Below are 21545 nucleotides of genomic sequence, written 5' to 3' on the forward strand. Positions count from 1 at the left end.
CGTTAGCCTCCCGCTCATAATGGGAGTCTATGAGAGGCGCGCGCTCCTGCCCTGTCCGCGCTGAAGAATGAACATGTTCATTTTTCAGCGCGTACAGAGCAGGAGCGCGCGCCTCTCATAGACTCCCATTATGAGCGGGAGGCTAACGGCATTCCGCGGCGGACAATTCCGTCACGGAATTCCGCTAGCTTTGCTCAGTGGGAACGGGGCCTAATTCTGCTTACCCTCTGCGATTTTTTTTCAGTATTTCCCAGCTCCTTCTATATTTACTTATTATATGGAATCTGAGCTCCATGTACCTTCCTTATAATCCCATCCTGGTTGGTTCATAAAAGATCATAAAATGTACACATCAACAAGGAAAGGACAAACTGTACAAAAGGCAAGAAATATTAGATTTACATACAAAATAAAGCCCACTGTAGGCAGGGGATTGCATGACATATGGTATAGATGTGGGATTTATACATACCAGAAGTAGTCTTTACCTCTACCGTCTTATACGACTGTTTGGCGATGCGTCTTAAGAAGGATGGAGAAGTGCACATGACTGGCTTTCTTATCTTAGTGTTTGTAACGATCTTTATGTTGCTTTGCTGTTAATAAAAGATGTATGTATTCACCATACAACAAGAGCTACAATCTAACATTAAACTATATGTAAGTCACATTTACAATGATAGGATTACTGCAATGGGTCCTTTGTGTTCCCTTAGAGCCAACAAAGTTATAGAAGAAGAAATGACAGGATGTCACTTTCTCAAATTTATTTATAGGTATAGTACAATGATATTGTGCATGGGGGGGGGGGGGGGTATGAGCCTATGTGGTACTGCTCATTCCTACCAGAAATGACAACTAATAGCCCCAGCCCCCATGTGACATGATTGGAGGATGCTGTTGGGTAACTCTTGATAGACCTTGCTAATAGTAATGAGGTGGGACACCGTTGCAGTCACTGATTGGCTGAGCAGGTACTTTCCGCTGGGTCATGATGACACAGGAAATCGGGAGAAACTGGAGTCTGGAGGGCAAGAGCAAACTGGTGACACTGTGTAAGCACGGGTATGGGTAAGTATAGAGTTTTTATTGTGTTCCCACAACCCCCTGCCCACACTGGATTTTTTATTATCATCAGCGTTCTCCTTTCATACAATGAAAACAATTTGTTGTTAGCTGAGCTGCTTAGAGGGAACCAATCAGCAAAATCTGATATAGCTCCCAGGTGTAGCAAACAGAGCTCTGACACAGCTCTTCTACTGTATTGGTGGTGTGGTTATCCGTAAGTGTAGTTAGTGGGAGGTGCCTGGGCCGTGACTAGTTAGCTCTTCCCCTGCCTCAGATGCGTGAATAATAGACCACACCACTGATACGGTAGGGGAGCTATGTCGGAGCTCTGTTTGCTGCATCTAGTTGCTATATCAGCACGATGGTGTTGATTGTTCTCTTTAGCTCCCTCTAGTGGTGACAGCTGAAAGCCAGGATGCTATATTTTAAATCTATGTCTATGCAGGGGATATGGAGCTAGGTATTCGAATATTTGAGATTCAACTGCTATAAAGATGCATAAAGAAACTATTCACCATAGAATTTTGCAACTACTGTAAAGAAACCATATTTTCAACTAGAATGAACATACATTTTGGTGTAATGTATAAACAGAATGTTTACTATCCAACAATATGCAGTAGATGGAGAAGGCCCAGCGTCGTGGAATAAAATGTTCAGTCTTCATTCATTGCATTAAAATCTCCATAAAAATGCAAAAAAAAAAAAAGGACTGAACATTTTATTCCAAGAAGATGCTGGACCTTCTCTTCTTTTGCAGAATGTTTTTAGGTACGGTAGCAGCTAAGCAGTACATATAGGAGGGGTTTGCATTGTTCTTATTACCTTCAGCATCATATACACATCAGCATCACCGTGGTACCAAGCTGCCTCCTGTAATCCAGCCTGTGGGTCCTGCTCATTTCTCAAACAAGGATATTTTTCAAAATCCTCGATTGAGTACGGCCATCCTCGCTTGTTCACCTTGAGAAATGCTGCTATCATTTTAAGCTTGACGGGGAAAAAAAAAGTTTGATGGTCAGCAGACTCTTGCCAAAGATCAGGAATATGTGAACCCTTAGGCTATATTCACACAAAGTAAAAAAAAAGAAGAAAAGGCGTCCGCTTTTTCTATATAAAAAGATGTCGGTTATTGCCACAATTTAATTGAATTCTATGTAATGCATTGAAGTAAATGGGATGACAGACGACCAGTGCACACATTGTTTAAATTGACGGATGTTATCTGCGCGGATGTCAAAATATTGATCATGACAATTATTTTCGGACGTTTATTGCAAACAGCGGATGTTATTTTTTTTGTTGTTCACACACAGTTTTTCTCCTTTCACCGTTTTTTACTATGAAATTCAATGGACTTTTATATTAACTCCTAGACGACCCTGGAGATACAGTTATAGTCACCAAACAACCCTGGACGTAACTGTACGTCCTGGGTCTCTAAGGTGCTATGAAGTGTGCTCCGGAGCGGAGCACGCTTCATAGCAGGTGGGGGCCGGCTGCAGTGAGAGAATCTGTGTAAACCTGCATATGGTTCGGACTGACCTGTAGAATAATGGTATCATATCGCTTTTACCATATAGTACATTAGGTAGACACAGGAACCCCCCAAAAGTTAGAATATTGCATTCTTTTTTACGATTTCACCAATTTATATTTTCATAAATAATATTTTTGGGGTTAAAGTCTATGGGAACAAGTATTCGTCTATTGAAAAACATCAATTCGACCACTTGGAGGTCACCAAGTCCACAATGACACCTCTGGAAATGATGCAAACACCTCTGGAATGGGGAAGCATCTAACACCCCAAAATCGCCTGTAATAAAGTCACAAGTCGATGTTATACAGGTGAATTACCTGGTTATTAAAGGGTGTATGAATATTTTATAGGTACAGCTGGACGGCTGTATTATGTAGCAGGTAGCACTTGGTAAACAGAGTGCCTTATAGTAGCACAGCAGCCTGCTTGTACCACCCTGTGTATTTATGTATGACGTAGCAGCACGTAGCACTGGATGAACACAAGTACTACTCTTTTTTTTTTGGATCGAGCAGTCTAGCACTTATCAGCAGCACAAAGCACTTAGTGAGCAGAGTGCTTGCACTACCCTTTGTATTTATGTATAACATAGCAGCACGTAGCACTGGATGAACACACGTATATATGTTAATAGGTCATGTGACTATGTCATCCAATCATTGTTATTCTCGTTTCTTGCGATGCTATGTACACCAAGGGGCTGTGGCAGCCTCCCTGCATGTTGATTGGCTAAAATAAAAACGGAAGAAGGGGGATGTGAACGCTTATCGAATATTTATCGAATATTCGGCGAACTATTCGATAATATTCGATGCAATCGAATACCTTACTATTCGATCGAATATCTATTTGATTGAACAGTATTCGCTCATCACTACTAAAGGGGTACTCCAGCGATTTTTTTTTTCTTCAAATTAACTGGTTTTAGAAAGTTATATAGATTTGTAAATTACATCTAATTAAAAATCTCAAGTCTTCCAGTACTTATCAGCTGCTGTATGTCCTGTAGGAAGTGGTGTATTCTTTCCAGTGTGACAAAGTGCTCTCTGCTGCCACCTCTGTCCATGTCAGAAACTGTCCAGAGTAGTAGCAAATCCCTATATAAAACCAATATTGCTCTGTAGAGTTCTTGATATTGACAGGGGTGGCAGCAGGGAGCTGGAAAGAATACACCACTTCTTGCAAGACATACAGCAGCTGATAAGTACTGGAACACTTGAGATTTTTTTTAGATAGAAGTTAAAGGAGAAGTCCGGCCAAAATTAATTTTTGATATGTTGTTACTGAAAAGTTATACAAATTTCTAATGTACATTAATTATGGGAAATGCACATATAGGGCTATATTCCTTAATTTAGTAGATCAGGAAGTGTTAGAATTCTCTCAGATCCAGTGACGTCACGACGAAAGGTGTAATTCCTATGGAGTGTCCAGCAGGGGGCGCTCTATATGTAGAAGTCTATGGGAGCGCTCCCCCCTCCTCCTCCTTCCGGGAACCTTCCCCCTATAGCACTGCTGACTCCCCGCCTGGCCGCCGCTCTCCCCACACACATACCGGCTCCCGATGCATCAGTGCGGACACCAGGAAGCATCGGGAGCCGGTATATGAGAGCGGAGAGCGGCGGCCAGGAGTCACCAGTGCTATAGGGGGAAGGTTCCCGGAAGGAGGAGGAGGGGGGAGCGCTCCTGTGTACTGAGCGGCTCCCCCCTGCGCCCGGCGGCATAAGCAGTGGCATCAGCGGCGGCAGGCAAGTCATATCCATTACCCGGCTACAGCTCCCATCACCTGTTCATACTATAAGCAGATGATGGGAGCTGTAGTTCAGTGTATATGCGGCGGATCGGCAGGCGGCGGGAATGCGGCGGATCGGCGGGCGGCGGGAATGCGGCGGATCAGCGGGCTGACTGTGATATCCTAATGTATTGAATGAATACATTTATGCAATACTTTAGGGAGCAAGGACACTTGCTCCCCAAAGTACTCCATAGATGTATTCATTCAATAAAGCACTGTACACTACACTGCATTACATTACATTACATAGACATCTATAGAAACAATAAAGTCCCATAGACTTCTACATATAGAGCGCCCCCTGCTGGACACTCCGTAGGAATTACACCTTTCGTTGTGACGTCACTGGAAGAGAATTCTAACATTTCCTGATCTACTAAATTAAGGGAAATAGCCCTATATGTGCATTTCCCATAATTAATGTACATTAGAAATTTGTATAACTTTTCATAAGTAACAACATATCAAAAATAAATTTTGGCCGGACTAATTACAAATTTATATAGCAATCTGACACAGGTTGATTTGAAAGAAAAACATTTTTGCCGGTGTACTCCTTTATCTTCTAAGCTTTCCCAGATAGCATCAGATGTTTTAGCAGGATGTGTATATTTATCTTAGCAGGAGAAGTATTATCACCCCATTAGGCCCCGGTGGTGAGGCCCAGCTCCTGAAAGGTGGTAGGCGAGATTCTCTTCACCTTTTCTCACTCTAAGCTATTGTATCCATTAAGTGAGGAGAGGTTGGACTATGGACATGTATAAGAATATACTGAAAACTTATGATTCATTGGTAATGCAGAGAGAAAGAATCTCACCATAAACCTGGCGCCCTCAAGGGTATTATGTTCCCTATGCAGTAATAATCCTTTATCCACTGAACGCACAGAACAGAGTGAGCCGGGTTCCGCCTCAACCTCTAGATTTACTTTTTCTCCTGGCCGGACTGTTTCCATATTGAACTTTAGCGTGATCTATTAAAAAACCAAACAAAAAACCAGACAAACAAAACATAAAGTAAAATTTTTATTTAGTTTTTGGCCATGTGAATATTTTCTAAGGCAGGGGGTGTCAGATTTGCAGCCCTCCTGCTGTTACACAACTACAATTCCCATCATGCCTCGCTGTCCAGGCATAATGGGGATTGTAGTCTTGCAACAACTGGAGGGCCACAGTATGACAGCGGTCATACCATAAACAACCAATGGACAGATGAGGCGCTCTTTATAGAAACTAGATATGAGGGCTCTCTCTATGCTCCCCATTATATATTGTGTGTTAATAAAATAACAGCGTCCACTGGTGGTCTCACCTTATTCTTTAGACATGCAGATGTTGTAAACTCTTTTGTATAGGAAGGAATATCACCATTGTCCAATATTGTGTACACAACAAAAATAAAGTTGGGAAAATACTCAATACCTATTGGGATCTTCAGTGTAAAGTTGCCTTGTAGCACTGAAAAGGAAGATACAAAACTATTAGTAACCTCCCACTGTTCATATAGAACTAACATATGCCACAGCACTGTACACAGATTAATGGGGGAGATTTATCAAACATGGTGTAAAATAAAACTGGCTCAGTTGCCCCTAGCAACCAATCAGATTCCACCTTTCATTCCTCACAGACTCTTTGGAAAATGAAAGGTGGAATCTGATTGGTTGCTAGGGGCAACTGAGACAGCTCTGCTTTACACCAGCTTTATAAAATCTCCCCCATTGTATTTATTCCCATTAGTCTATGTCCCCAATAGAGTTCATAATCTAAATTCACTCCCTTCACTTTATCCGATAAAAACTCCTTAGGCCCTTGAAGCCAAGGCCAGAAATAGTTCTAAAAGGAGAAGATGTCTATTCTCAATATATGATCCGCTCCTGCAAATGCATAAAAAAAAACTGAATGAAAAAACCTGAACATGAGAACGCACAATTAGACTATGTTCACATGATGTATAAGCAACTTCCGTACTGCCGTTGTTTAAAGCGACTCTGTACCCACAATCTGACCCCCCCAAACCACATTTTCCTTCGGATAGCTGCTTTTAATCCAAGATCTGTCCTGGGGTCCGTTTGGCAGGTGATGCAGTTATTGTCCTAAAAAATAACTTTTAATCCGGCAGCCCCGTGCCCAACGGCCGGGGCTTAGAGTATCTATGCCACCACCCCTCCGTCCCTCCTCCCCATCTTCTTCATCATTAGGAATGCCCCTGGAACATTTTCTCCTGTGTGAACATTGCACAGGTACCTTAACGTCCAGCCCATGTTCAGTATTCACACAGCTGAGGAATAGGAGACAACTTGCCTGGGGCATTCCTAATGATGAGGAGGGCGGGGGGAGGGACAGAGAGGTTGTGGCAGCATAATGCATACACAAACTAGGGCACGGGGCTGCCAGTTTAAAAGTTGTTTTTTAGGACAATAACTGCATCACCTGCCGAACAGACCTCAGGACAGATCTTGGATTAAAAGCAGCTATCCAAAGGTACAAGGGGTTTGGGGGGTCAGATTGTGGGTACAGAATCACTTTAACGCTACCTATGGCCGGAATTATAAAGCCAGCACGCTTCCCAAACATCCCCCTGTACCCCCCGTGCCTCCCTCTATCAGTCAGTATTCTTACTTTGATTAGAGGGGGGCACGGGGGGTACAGGGGGATGTTTGGGAAGTGCGCTGGCTGATGTACCAGCACGTTTCGTTAGCTTTATGGCCGTTTTTTTGGTGATTGGTTCCCTTTAAACAATACATCAGTACCTACTGGTTATCAATAGTGTTCCATGTAAGCAATGTAACATACATTCACAGTGTGGTCTATTATACTCACCAGAACCCAGGGATCGCTCTCTAATATTTAGATCATATTCGCCATGAGTTAAAATGACTCCCTTCGAGATGTACTGTGGGAGTACAGATAGAAAAAAAACCCTTACTTATTTAATTTCTAGTGATACATGGGACAAAACAGGATTAGGGAGGTCAAGGGTCATAGTAGGGTCATAGTACATAGAAAAGGCAAGAAATTGAAGAGGAATTCTGCTTGAAATTTCCTCTTCTTCAGCTCTGGTGGAATTGGCACAGAATCGATGTGGAATTCGAGTGAAGAACGGAAATTCTAAGTCCCAATGCCTTCTATAGGATTTCTCTAGCGGAATCCTCCCCAAAACAGATCTGTGGTGGAACATTTTTCGGGAGATTTATCAAAGGGTGTAAAATTTAGACTGGTGCAAACTGGCCACAGCAACCAATCACAGCTCAGCTTCCAGCTCTGATAAAACAAAAGAGGAGCTGTGATTGGTTGCTGGGGGAAGTTTGCACCAGTCTAAATTTTACACCCTTTGATAAATCTCCCCCTTTGCGTGTAAATTCCACCGTGTGAGCAACAGAGTTGAAATCCCCTTAAAAACAATGGGACATTGCTGTGCCCATATTTTACTGGCGGACTTTCAAACGGAATACACGTAAGTTTAAGCACAGATTTAGAGATGAGCGAACCGGGTTTGGGTTCGAGTCGATCCGAACCCAAACGATCGGCATTTGATTAGCGGGGGCTGCTAAAGTTAGATAAAGCTCTAAGGTTGTCTGGAAAACATGGATACAGCCAATGACTATATCCATGTTTTCCACATAGCCTTAGGGCTTTATCCAACTTCAGCAGCCACCGCTAATCAAATGACAAAAGTTCGGGTTCGGATGGACTCGAGCATGCTCCAGGTTCGCTCATCTCTACACAGATTCAACTTGAAAATCCTCTCCTCGCCTATTCCTCAGTGTGAACATACCCTTAGACTGCAACAACTGTAACAGTGGCATCCATCACTATAATATATCTTATATAATCCATCACTATAATATATCTTATATAGGCCATCACTATAATTTATCTTATGTGACAAAGACTCGTTTGAGCCCCTCACACACCGGACCCTTTGGCTATACCCCTGTTACCTGTGCATGATGAAATGAAGACAAGACACCAATGGAGGAATATCTATAGCTCCTATTTATTCCAGTAGAGAAAGAGCTTGCAAGCCTCCATTCCTCCACTAAGACTTGGGACCAGAAACAATTCATTTTCATGATATGACTTTTCCGTTATAGTAATCTAGTCTAGTAATGAGCAAACTGTCTATACATTCAGGATCGGTCAACCCAAACGCTCTACAAAATCAGCTCATCACTAGTTATTTCTCGTTCATTTATAAAATACTCACAAAGTAGAAGAAATGGAGTTGTCTATGGACAGGATCAAGCTGTGAGGTATTGATAATGTATTCCACCGTCAGGTGCTGATCAAGGTCACAGGACAAGCTGGCCGACTTTGTCTCTACGTTAAGGTAGCTGTTACTTTCAGAATAGAGAGGATGTAGCCAGGTAAGAGCATTTGACAATAACTTATCATCCTCCTTTTCTTCCAGTGACATCTTTCCCTGGACAGAGAAGAGCATTTTATTTTATTTGCCATGAATTATGCAGAAAAAATTATTTAGCTATCAATATATTATGGATGTTTACAAGGGGGCCCTGAGAATTGTTGTTGCTAGCATACCTTAAAGGGGTTAGCATAACTTAAGGGATTTGTAAGTTACTTATATTTAAAAACCTCATGTCTTCCCATACTTATAAGCTGCTGTATGTCATGTAGGAAATATTTTATTTTCAGTCTGACACAGTGCTCTCTGCTGCCACCTCTGGCCGAGACAGGAACTGTCCAGAGCAGTAGAGGTTTTCTATGGGGATTTGCTGCTGCTCTGGACAGTTCCTGACATGGACAGAGATGTCAGCAGAGAGCGCTGTTTCTGAATGTACCACCTTAAGGCTATGTTCACACTACGTACGATTCCGTACATGTGCGGCTGAAACTACGGCTGTGGGAAAAATAGACATGCGGCCGGATGCGTACGAACCGCGAACATACGCCCGTAGTACAGTTATGCTTCCCTAGCTTGTTTCGAAGTGATCTGAGGCAGGTCATTTACTTGGAAATCTTCGCCCAGCCCAGTAAAACTCACAGAACCTTTTGGATCGAAAAATCAAGTTCAATTTGGCTGAAATAAGTACTCCGTACGGGACCGCATGGGAATCCACGGCCGTGAGTTGGAACATTTCCATCCTCAAACAATGGTCTTGTTTATTTTTCACGGCGCCGTATACGATCTGGCCGTAAGCTCATATGTAGTGTGCAATGTGCGGCCGTATATCGTATACTTTCAAGCGAACGCATCAACCTCAAAACTACGTGCGTATATTACTACGCTGGAATCATACGTAGTGTGAACATAGCCCCAAGGTGGTCGTACAATAAGTGACGGCTGAACAATCAGTTATTTCTCCCCATACACAGGAGCGTTTATCAAGGCTGAGTGTTACTGCAGCTTATGTCTTTATCAGTGGTCGTTCTGGACGGCCCCTACACGCTAGACCAGTGCTTCTCAAACTGTGAGGCGGGCCTCACCAGTGAGGCGCCCCCTAGTTGTTGGTGAGGCCCAGCTGGGGAGCCAGTTTTTACAAAGTAACTATAATTTGCACAGTCTTTTTGCTGTTTGCAAAAATCACTATTTTAGCAACAATAATAATTTATTTTGTACTTAATTTATTAGTATATAGAGCCTAGGAGACGGGTGAAAGACGGCCCTAGCATTATTTTCAGCATTTAAATGGACTTTCACCACAGATAGTGAGGCCCAGGCACCCTCTTGATCAGTCTGGTGAGGCCCAGGCATTGCCTCAGTCTTTTGTGTGAGGCTCCAGTAAAAAAAGTTTGAGAAGCACTGCGCTAGACTGATGGCTGAATCCATTGTGAGCAATAGACAAGAGTCAGAAGTGTATGGAGCCTTTGGTCAAGCATTAGACAGGAACAAGGTTCCTCAAGGGATGTAGTGGTTATAGGAGGGGAGATGTTAGACTATTAATGAGATGTCCATGTTGCCCCACCAGTGCAATCTTTCTGATATTTAAATTCATAAAATATGACCTAAAGCCCTTAAAACATCATACCATAATAAAGATGTTGCATCAACATATACTGTACAGTAGTGCTTGCAAAATTTACACAAAAAAATTTTACACCTGATATATATATATATATATATGTAAATCACTTCATTAGCTTAAAATTACTCCCTACTCCCAAAAACAGCTCTAAAGTTGAAGCCATTACATGTCTCACTTCTCTGCAATCTACTTCCGCTGCCTGTTTTCAGGATAAATCTGTCTCTAGTAATAGCTAGATCAGGACAAATTACAGGAAGTGGATGCAAGATTTACTATGTGCTGTGTTCAGGAGACAAATTCTTAGCTGTGTACCTACTTGCTCTAGATGATCCACACTGTTCCTCAAAGGTAAATTGAGTCTTTCATCTCATCTCTGAGCAACCATTTAAATGAGAAGTCCCATGGAAGGACAAAAACTGCAGGCAGGGTGGTGGGAGCAGGAAAATAATAAAGAATTGAAGTCACCTGCCCCCGTGCCTCTGATGCACTTGTCCCGATGACCTGCAGCTCTGCTAGCTGCAACATCACGACCCTGGCTGAGTGATTGCCCGCCCACCCAGCCTAGCTGAGTGGTTGATCGCTCAGCTGGGCCGTGATGCTTCAGCTGGATATGTAAAGTACCCTGTTTCAGGTTGAGAGCCGGTGCTGTCTCTTTTAATTCTGCTCACATAGGACCGTATAAACCCAGTACAGTAGTGACTCCACTCCACATGGCATTTATTGTACCGTACAAGTCATCAGTGCAAGTCCGTTCAGTCCAGTGCCCAGTGCACTATATCACAGTATAGCAGAGAGGAGCCTATGCTGTGCTGTGATTGGCCAGAGGATTAAGGGGAAGGAAATCCATGTATGTGTACTACTGGCAAACAGCCCACCTGTGGTCCTGTCCTTGGAAATGTTAAGAATGAGAAACAGGTGTGCACCATGGGCTCCTATGGGCTGGATAACATTACTATGCAAACTAACAAGATTTAGAATACGGTATACTTTTTAAGAGACAGGTAAACCTTTTTTTTTATAAGTTCTTTATAGCTCACAGTGAAACTTACAGACACAGACACCATGTCATCCCACGTCGAGGTATCTACAGTAAAAACTGCAATTCCCTCTTCATTTGTCACTGACGTCAAGTGCGCCTCCTCTTCTTCAAAGCCCAATTCCAAGTAGACAGTTTCATTCACCTTTGGTTTATTCTCCCCTTCTGAGACTTTCAGCTACAGAAAATGAGACGTGTTTTACTACAAGTTTCTCCATTTCCTAATTTATTGTTTGTATAATCTATCAAAAAGAAAAGATGGCGTACGTCTTAGTATGGAGTCAAAGTAGAGCACCAGTAAAAATGCATAGGGCTTTACTCCACCTCCGTATGCCTTGGAAAGCATTCTTGCTTGTTCTGTTAGATGCTGTGTGTATATATATATATATATATATATATATATATATATATATATTCCTTTTGTCTGCTTAAAGAGGTTGTTCATCTTTTTTTTTCTTTCAAATCAACTGGTGCCAGAAAGTGCAAGTAATTTGTAATTTGCTTCTTTCAGTCTTTCAGTACTTATTAGCTGCTGGATGTCCTGCATGAAGTGGTGTATTCTTTCAGTCTGGAGAGCAGGAGAGGTTTTCTATGGTGATTTGCTACTGCTCTGGACAGTTCCTGACATGGACAGAGGTGGCAGCAGAGAGCACTGTGCAGAGTGGAGAGAATACACCTCTTCCTGTGGGACATCCAGCAGCTGATAAGTACTGGAAGACTGGAGAGTTTTTTTTTAACAGAAGTAAATTACAGTTCTCTGGCACCAGTTGATTTGAAAGAAAAATATTTTTGGTGAACAACCCCTTTAAAGCATTGCTTCATAGAATGGCTCTATATACTGTATAGATCCTGTGTGCCACTGTGCATATTGTCTGTATGAGGTCTAACATTGCATAAATTAGTGTAACAGTGACCCGAGTGTATTTTGCCCAGGGTCTCGCTCTTCTCTAAAACAAGCGCTTCTTCATATACTTATCTCCTCACCTTGACAGTAAATGGGATTCCTTTTTGGTAAAACTCAGGAATTTTCTCAAAGTGCATTGTTGGACCCAGTGCAATGCAGGAATACGCTAATGCTTTTTCAGTGTCTCCTGGAATAGATGAATATATGAAGAATATAGCTATTCACATATTAAATACATATTCCAATTTGCTTAAGAGCCAAGGTACAGACCTAGACTTGTCTAGGATAACAAACCAAAGCTTACTCACCTTGCTTGCTACAGCTCCAATGCTTAAAGCGACTCTGTACCCACAATCTGACCCCCCCCCCCAAAAAAAAAAAAAAAACGCTTGTACCTTCGGATAGTTGCTTTTAATCGAAGATCTGTCCTAGGGTCCGTTCAACAGGTGATGCAGTTATTGCCCTAAAAAACAACTTTTAAATTTGCAGTCCAGTGGCCAAAGGGAGTATCCGTGCCCTAACTTTACACCACCTCCTTATTAGGAATGCTCCTGGAACATTTACTCCTGTTTGAACATTGCACAGGTGCCTTAACGATCCAGCCCATGTTCAGTATTCACACAGCTGAGGAATAGGAGACAATCTGCCTGGAGCATTCCTAATGAGGAGGGCCGTGAGGAGGGACAGAGAGGGTGTGCCAGCCTAATGCATACACAATCTAGGCCACGCCCGTTGGGCACGGGGCTACCAGTTTAAAAGTTGTTTTTAGGACAATAACTGCATCACCTGCCGAACGGACCCGAGGACAGATCTTCGATTAAAGGCAGCTATCTGAAGGTACAAGAGGTTGGGGGGGGGGGGGGCAGATTGTGGGTACAGAGTCGCTTTAACTCCACCCTGGTCCCTCTGTGTATCCTGATGACACATCTCTCCCTGCTCTCCTGATGATGTTTCTAATCCACTGCAGACAATAACTGAGAGTTTAGCATGTTCAGGTCATCATCAGGAGAGGTAGTAGAGTGTTAATGCAGTTCATACAGAATTTTGTGCCACTTTTTGTAAATGTTGTGCGAGGGGGGCGGAATTACCAATCCCATGTCCCCATGTCTGGCGTATGGTGATACTTCCTGATGGGTGGGCAGAGGGTGCACCAAGGCAGAAAGGAGGTGTGGCCTTCTCCCTTACCTTATTTATCACAGTGTTCGCCTGCCTGCTGGTGTAGATTTGTGAGATGACATGGCACTGGGATTTGGCTAAGACCGGCTTAAAGGTACACAGGTCATAATAAATTCCCTGTAATTCCCTGTAAATGGAGGAGTTTCTCTCACTTTTGTTCACTTTCTAGGAGGCCAATTCTGTAGCTGCCCCCTGAAATGAGATACATTTTGAGGGCTTCCAAAAGCCGTTGTAATCTTCACTTGTCGGGGAAAAAAACCTGTTGCTACTCCCAAATAGGGATAATTTTGTGACTGTTGAAAAAAAAAACAATTGTTTCTTTCAATACCTCTATGTGCGTTTTATAGACAGTTGGAGAAGTTTGAGGTAAACTAAAACTAGTTCAGTCTGAAACTAAACTTTATGCTGGATTGGCAAACTGGCCAAGATGAACTTTAAAAAAAAAAAAAAAAAAAAACATTTTTCAGTAGTTACATAGTTAATAGGGTTGAAAAAAAGAGTCCATCAAGTTCAACCTATAACCCTACTGTGTTGATCCAGAGGAAGGCAAAACTCTTATAGGGCAGATGCCAGTTACCCTATACATGAAGTACAAGGAGTTATGCTGTGTTTACACTGATTGATTACCGTGCGAATTCGCACGATAACGATAGAATTCGAACGATGATAGTACGTATAAACGCTGTGAATGATCAAACGACAAATGAAAAATCAAAACATAAAAAATCAGACTGCTAAACACATAGGCTATGTTCCCACTAAATAAAAAAAAAAAAGAAAAGAGAAAAGGCGCTTTTTTTTTAAATTGTGTCCGTTATTACTGTATTTTAATTTACCTAAATGGAATGCATTAAAGTCAATGCACACAGTGTATATTAACCCCTTCCCGTCAGTAACATGTATATACGTTCCGACTGCACATACCCCATGCAGTAGGAATGTACATATACGTTCCTGACTTCAGGGGGTTTGATGAGTGCGGGACCGCTGCAATGAGAACGATTCCGCTCACATCAGAGTCCAGGGAGCTGAGGGTAATGACAGGCAGCTGCGATCCCACAGCTGCTTGCCATTAACCCCTTAGACGCCGCAATCTATAGTGGTCGCTGCGTTTAAGGTACTCAGTGACAGAACAAGCTCCTGTCGCTGAGTGATCCGGACCCCGATCGCTTGTGCCAACTGGCGGGGGTAAGTCCCTTACCTCTGTCCTGTCGGGTCAGCGTTCTATGTATAGAGTCTGCTCTCAGGCAGGCTCTATACATAGATCGCCGATAACACTGATCTATGCTATGCTATGGCATAACATAGATCAGTATGTGCAATTTACTGATTGCATGTTTAAAGTGAAAAAAGTGTAAAAAAAAAAAAAAAAGTATAATAAAAAAAGGTTTTTAAAAGTATAAAAAAAAAACTTATAAACCCCCCCTTTAAAAGTTTAAAATCCCCCCTTGTCCATAATAAAAATAAAAATATATTTTTTAAAATAAATAAACATATTACATATTGCAGCGTGCGGAATTGTCCAATCTATTAAAATATTAGATTATTGTTCCTGCACGGTGAACGACGTAAAAAATTTCTGTTACACCAATATGATATTAATAAAAACTAGAGATCATGGCACAAAAAATGACACCCCAATCGGAACTGTAGGTGGAAAAATAAAAGCGCTATGGCTTTTAGAAGGCGGGGAGGAACATTGCATTCATTTGACCTGGACATCCGTGCATCAATGGGGTTCTGTCTTGAAGAGGTTAAATTACGGACAATGTTTGCATGGACATCAAAATAAGGATCACAACAATTATTTTCGGATGTCCTATTTTTTAGTTGTTCACACACATTTTTTCAATTTTTCCCCGTCCTTTCATTGTCTTTACTTTTAGAGGATGTACCACAAGGTACATCCTCTTTAATCTGAACCGACGGATCGAACGGCGCCGTCACGGGGAAGCCCGTGCCGCGGTCCATTTTTCGGACCGCACCCCCCGGTTCCCGTGCACGGCGCCGTTCTATACACCGGACCCGGCCGCAGCTCCCTTAGAATGAATGAAGCCGCGTCATAGAGGGGAGGGAATTCCCTCCCACTGGGGGCAGCCGGCCGGTTCCGGTGCATAGAACGGCGTCGTACAAGGGAACCGGGCCACGGTCCGAAAAACGGACCGCGGCACCGACTTCCCCGTGACGGCGCCGTTCGATACGTCGGTTCAGATTAAAGAGGATGTACCTGGTGGTACATCCTCTTTAAATTCTATGGAATTTTGAATGAAAACACACCCAAAGGGCAATCAGTCCACCTGAACTAGAATAATGTACCAATAGCCATCATTGTAATGATGGGCGTCCAAAACTCAGCTTAAAAAATAAAAAAGAATGAAAAAATTGTCTTGTGAATATAGCCATAGGCTGCAACCATGTTTTCAAGGACTTCCAAGGGCTGTAACAAACTTTGTCATCCACCGCTAATCAAATGCTGAGGGATCCAATTTGGGCATGCTCGAGTCACGCTCATCTCTGACAGCAAGGTAACCTCAGGGACAGCCAAATAATTTGTGGAATCGCATAATGATTTTACGTATATATAAGTAAGATATAAAAACCGTAAAAGGGGGGGGGGGGGGCTATGCCATGGCCATAACCAAGATGATATGTAGTTATCTCAGGCTGTGTCCACACATGTAGCATTTTTATGCATTTATGCCACAATTTACCAGTATTTTGGTGTGCTAAAATAGAGCCATATTTGCTGTGATTTTAATCGAATCGTTTTTACACAATCATTTAAAGCGTAACTGTCATTTCAGGGTCTAAAAGCAATCTCCCAGCCTCCCCCCTCACAGCAGAAGAAGCAGGATTTCTGTGTCCATTATGTGGCTATGGAGAGGGGAGGGGCTGTTAGGAGTGACTGAGCACGGAGCAGTCCTGCACAGCACAACACCCTGCAATCTTCTCTCAGTAAGTTCATAGATAAGCACTGACCTTTCTGAAACCTGAATCCTGCGTTTTAGGTGCCCAGAGAGTCTACAGACAGCTGACCTTCATGTCACCTCTTCCTGCTCCCTCATCTCCCTCAGCCCCTCCCCCCTTCATAGGCTTACAATGGAGAGAGCAGAGCCCATCTTCACTGGCTTCTCTGTAATGAAGACGGATTTGCCTGATAATGCACAGATAAGAAGTCAGGGGGGGAGGCAGGGAGATTGCTTCTTGAGTACAGAAGGAGGCTTTTTTGGCTGATAAAACCTATTACAGAGTTTCTTAAAATCGCTTATACTACTGATTTCTGCAATAAAATAAAAAAATGACAGTTACGCTTTAATATTAACCCACCTCCCAAAAAGAATGTTTGGGCTAAACCAGGTTAAACCAATACATTCATGACACTTTAAGAAGTTCCTTCCTCTCTATGTGGGCTCCTTGGTATCTTCATTCTCATGTAAGCTCTAGGTAATGACCAGTCAGGTACGAGAGCAGAGACACAGACACAGACAAGTGAGCCCTGACCCAATCCAGTGCCCCTGCCTATTTACCACAATCTGCCCTAGATGACAGTGGGCAACTTGGAGACGTTCCCTACACTGAGTAGGTGAAACACAAGACAAAACAAGACAAACACACACAATAAAGAGATGCCAGCAATCCGGGTCATACACTGTCAGGTAGCAGAGGTACAGAGTCACAAAGCCAAAGCAAGGTCAGAGGACAGGCAGGAGATCAGGGCAAGCAGCAAACAAGGAAGGTCCAGGAACAAGCCAAAAGGTCAGAAACAGGAGAGAATCACAAAACAGGGAGCTGAGACACTGTGTGGATACACACCAAAATACCCAGCAACTCCTGCAGACACAGACTGTGTTATATGAGGAACCAGGGAACTGGTTCAGGACAGGATTGGCCCAGCCCCTAATCTCCAACCAGAGTCACCTGGAACCAGGGGCGGGCTGGGCCGGGGGGCAGGAAGGCATTTGCCCCCCGGGCCGGTCTTTCCCAAGTACATTATAGGGCCGGGCCAGCCCTATAATATACTTGGGAAAGACTGACCCGGCCCTAGATTAACTAGCAGCGCCGCGGCTGCGCTGCTAATCGGAGGCTGAGGGCCGCTGCCGGACCGAGTGTCAGGCAGCTCCCTCAGTCCGGTGTCGGCCCTCAGCTTCCGATTAGCAGCACAGGCGCTTCAATCTAATCCTTAGGTGCGGGGACCGCAACTCACCTGTCCCGCTCCCCAGCAGCTCCTCTCTCATCCTCCGGCGCACGCAGCAGGGTACAGAGACGCTGCCGGCACCGGATGTGACCTGCAGACTCTATCTGTAGGGACACCCCGCACAGGCAGCGTCTCTGAACCCTGCAGCCTGACACCGGAAGATGAGAGGGGGGAGCGCGCGCTGGAGAGGAACCAGTGACAGGTGAGATATTGTGGGGGGACTGGTCGCTATATGGGACACTATGGAGGGGGGAACTGGCTGCTATATAGAGGGGGGAGGAATCGGCTGCTATATAGAGGGGGGGAGGAATCGGCTGCTTTATGGAGGTTGGAGGAATTGGCTGCTATATGGGGGGGAGGAATTGGCAGCTATATGGGGCACTATAGAGGGGGGAATTGGCTGCTATATGGGGGGGAGGAATTGGCAGCTATATGGGGGGTAGGAATTGGCAGCTATATGGGGGGGGAGGAATTGGCAGATATATGGGGCACTATAGAGGGGGGAATTGGCAGCTATATGGGATACTATGGAGGGGGGGAATTGGCAGCTATATGGGATACTATGGAGGGGGGGAATTGTCTACTATACATTACTATGGAGGGGGGAATTGTTTACTATATAGAGTACTATGGCGGGGGGGAATTGTCTACTACATTGGGCACTATGGGGGGGGGGGGAATTGGCCACTATGTGGGGCATTATGGGGCACTATGGAGTTGGGATTGGCTACTATATGAGGCACTATGAAATGAGCGAGTTAGCTACTATATGAGGCACTATGGGTGATTGGCTACATTATAGGGCTCTATGGAGGAATGGGCTACCATATTAGGCACTATTGGAGGGATTGGCTACTAGATGGGGCACTTTGAGGGGGGAATTGGCTACTATATGGGGCACTATGGAGGGATTTGGCTACTAGATGGGGCACTATGAGGGGGGAATTTGCTACTATATGGGGCACTGGCTACTATATGGAGGACTATGGAGGGATTTGGCTACTATATGGGGGACTGGCTACTATATAGGGCACTATGGAGGGATTTGACTACTAGATGGGGCACTATGAGGGGGGAATTGGCTACTATATGGGGCACCGGCTACTATATGGGGGACTATGGAGGGATTTGGCTACTATATGGGGCACTGGCTACTATATGGGGGACTATGGAGGGATTTGGCTACTATATGGGGGACTGGCTACTATATGGGGCATTATGGAGGGATTTGACTTCTAGATGGGGCACTATGAGGGTGGAATTGGCTACTATATGGGGCACTGGCTACTATGAAGGTGCCGGCAGTAGCCCAAGCACTAAACCCCCAGCAACACCTGACCTCACTCAGCCAGCTAGCCCCCTCTTCCTCACTGCTCTGTGCCACCACTCCTGCCTGCTGCATTATTACTATGGGCGCACAGTAGGAGACATTATTACTATGGAGGAACAGCACAGGGGGCATTATTACTATGGGGACACAGCACAGGGGCCTTAATTACTATATGAAGGCCACAGCAGGACAGGGAACATTATTACTATGGAAGGCACAGAAGAAAGGGGACCCAACTACTATATGGATGCACAGAGGGGGCCTAACTCCTGTATGGGGGCACAGAGGATGTCTATACTGTATGAGCGAGAACCCTAAAATGTTTGGCAGATTCTATGCAGACGAGTTGTGTACGGGAAAAGTCTTCATGATGGCTGGACATGATGGAGAAGTAAGCGAAAAGTGAGCGGCTTTGATCAGAGAAGATGTGTATGGGGATGATCCTGGTATTTGTACAATGGAAGTTATTTAGTAATGGTATGGGGATGGTAATGGTGGTGGTCCCAGTTAGGTGATAATATATGTTTCTTATTTACTGTTATTATTGGTCTTGGTATACTGGATTTCAGTTATGGTATTGGTGGTATTAGTTACTATCTGGTGGTAATGGTTGTGAGGTGATAATATGTTTCTTGTATACAGGTATTATTGGTAATATTGTGTACTGCATTTGGTCAGTAACAGTGTGATGGAACTGTGATATGTACAATACACCTAGGATCCTCCATATATACCAGCTGCAGACACTACAACTCTTAGCATTTACTGACAGCCTGAAGCCCTCAGGATATGCTGGGAGTTGTAGTACATACGAACAGAAAATCCTCTAACAGCTGATGCTGCAGAGATTTGGTGCTGGACCTTAAGCGCTGATGGTTGTATTGGGGCTGGCCTTCACAGCCAATCACAATGGCTGTTCATGGCTGGGAGCACTGGCCCCAATACTATAATTCTGTGGCATGTGTGGCATCTACTTTCCCCACACTGATTTGGGGAGGGTAATAGTAGGTAAGAGCCAGAGTAGTCCTTAAAGGATGGGCCACTAGCCTGCTACTCATGGGCCAGTGCTGTGTGCTTGCCCCCCTGGCTAAAATTTGCCAGCCAGCCCCTGTCTGGAACACACACACACACACCTGCCTGTCATGAATGCAAGCCAAACCAAGGTTAACCCTGCAATTGCCAGGGAACACAACAGAGGCAACCCGAGCAGAGAAATAGGCCAGTGTACAGACTACCCAGTGCATAACAAAATTTTACCATCAGCGGCGTCTTGTCCGCGCACCCTGAGCACAGGAGACCGGTGCTGATGCAAAGTCAGATAGGTTGCTAACACTCTATCAGTAGAATTGCCCTAATAAAAAAACAAAATTGATAAAAAAAAAAAAAAAAAATCTGTATAACTAGTTATATGCAATGTAACTCACCGGAAACGTCATCTGTCAGTGTAATTTTGAAAGTAAGAAGTTGATGTCGAGTTGTTTTTGAGATATTAAAAAAACCAAGGTCAATCTCTTTAGATAGACACCCTTTGTCGTCAGTCTGATGAAGAAACACATAAATAGGAAAAGGCGTAGGAAAAAGGCATGGACTGAAATGATGGGGGGGGGGGGGGGGATGGTGATTTTCAGAAATCTTATAGACTTTAATGGAGAGCATCATTCTCAGTTATCTAAGTTTAGGCAAATAGAACATTGTGGGATGTGGGTGCTCTGGCATAATAATAATAATAATAATAATAATAATAATAATAATAATAATAATAATCTAGTAGAATGTTTCCATATAACTGCTGTGTGATGAAGTGTAATTTCTTTTATTCTTACTTACATGCACTCCTGTTATCTTTTGGCAATTGTCCATATCATCAATGTCTTCCGGTTTATCAGCCAAAGAATAAAGATAAAATGAGCGAAAGTTTTCTTTACAGACAAATAGTCCAAAAGATCCTGAAACTGGTTTTCCATATGTATAACTAAAATACACAGAAGATAGCATGAAGAATATATGATCTATTTACAGTGTTTTCTGCAGGTTTCGGAAAAAAAATGTTTAATAGGGGGTGTCTCAGGAGGATGACTCCTGCTCATTCCCCCTATTAGATTATATGGTCCTCAGGAGGGAGCTTCTTCTATGAGTCAAAGTGGATGCTCACTAAAGGCCCTATTACACCAAGCAATTGTCGTCCGTATGTGTTAAAAAGCATTGATTATCGGCCGGTGGTGTTACAAGGCAATGATTAGCCAGCATGCATGATGTCGGATGATCGTTGTCTTTCAGCATGGTGAAAGAAAGTGATAATGAAAGCAGGGGCCTGCAGCAGACTGTTACTATCTTCTATGGGCCACCCGAAAGATCTAAAGATTGTCCGGGCAGCCCTTTCTGCTCCTCGCCTGCTTTTGGCGCATGTAATAGCACCGATACCCAATAAAGCCCTGCCCCCATGCAGTCTGCTGGATTTACTAAGAGGCGGGAGCAGGGGCTGTGCCTGGTGCATGGCAGGGCAGGTGTA

The 21545-nt window shown here is 43.7% G+C and overlaps 1 protein-coding gene across 1 annotated transcript in view; it reads right to left on the bottom strand.

Moving 5' to 3' along the window:
• LOC138799246 (alpha-2-macroglobulin-like protein 1) overlaps positions 1-21545 on the bottom strand; it is a 66775-nt gene that overhangs the window by 35243 nt on the left and 9987 nt on the right. The window contains exons 8-17 of the mRNA XM_069980162.1: positions 20864-21008; positions 20461-20575; positions 12416-12522; positions 11445-11609; positions 8616-8831; positions 7229-7301; positions 5718-5863; positions 5224-5379; positions 1894-2058; positions 473-596 (exon numbers count right to left, since the gene is read on the bottom strand). Coding sequence (XP_069836263.1) covers positions 473-596; positions 1894-2058; positions 5224-5379; positions 5718-5863; positions 7229-7301; positions 8616-8831; positions 11445-11609; positions 12416-12522; positions 20461-20575; positions 20864-21008 — 1412 coding nt within the window. The remainder of the gene's footprint in view (positions 1-472; positions 597-1893; positions 2059-5223; positions 5380-5717; positions 5864-7228; positions 7302-8615; positions 8832-11444; positions 11610-12415; positions 12523-20460; positions 20576-20863; positions 21009-21545) is intronic.

The sequence above is a fragment of the Dendropsophus ebraccatus genome, chromosome 8 (assembly GCF_027789765.1).
Source record: "Dendropsophus ebraccatus isolate aDenEbr1 chromosome 8, aDenEbr1.pat, whole genome shotgun sequence".
Classification (NCBI taxonomy): Eukaryota; Metazoa; Chordata; class Amphibia; order Anura; family Hylidae; genus Dendropsophus; species Dendropsophus ebraccatus.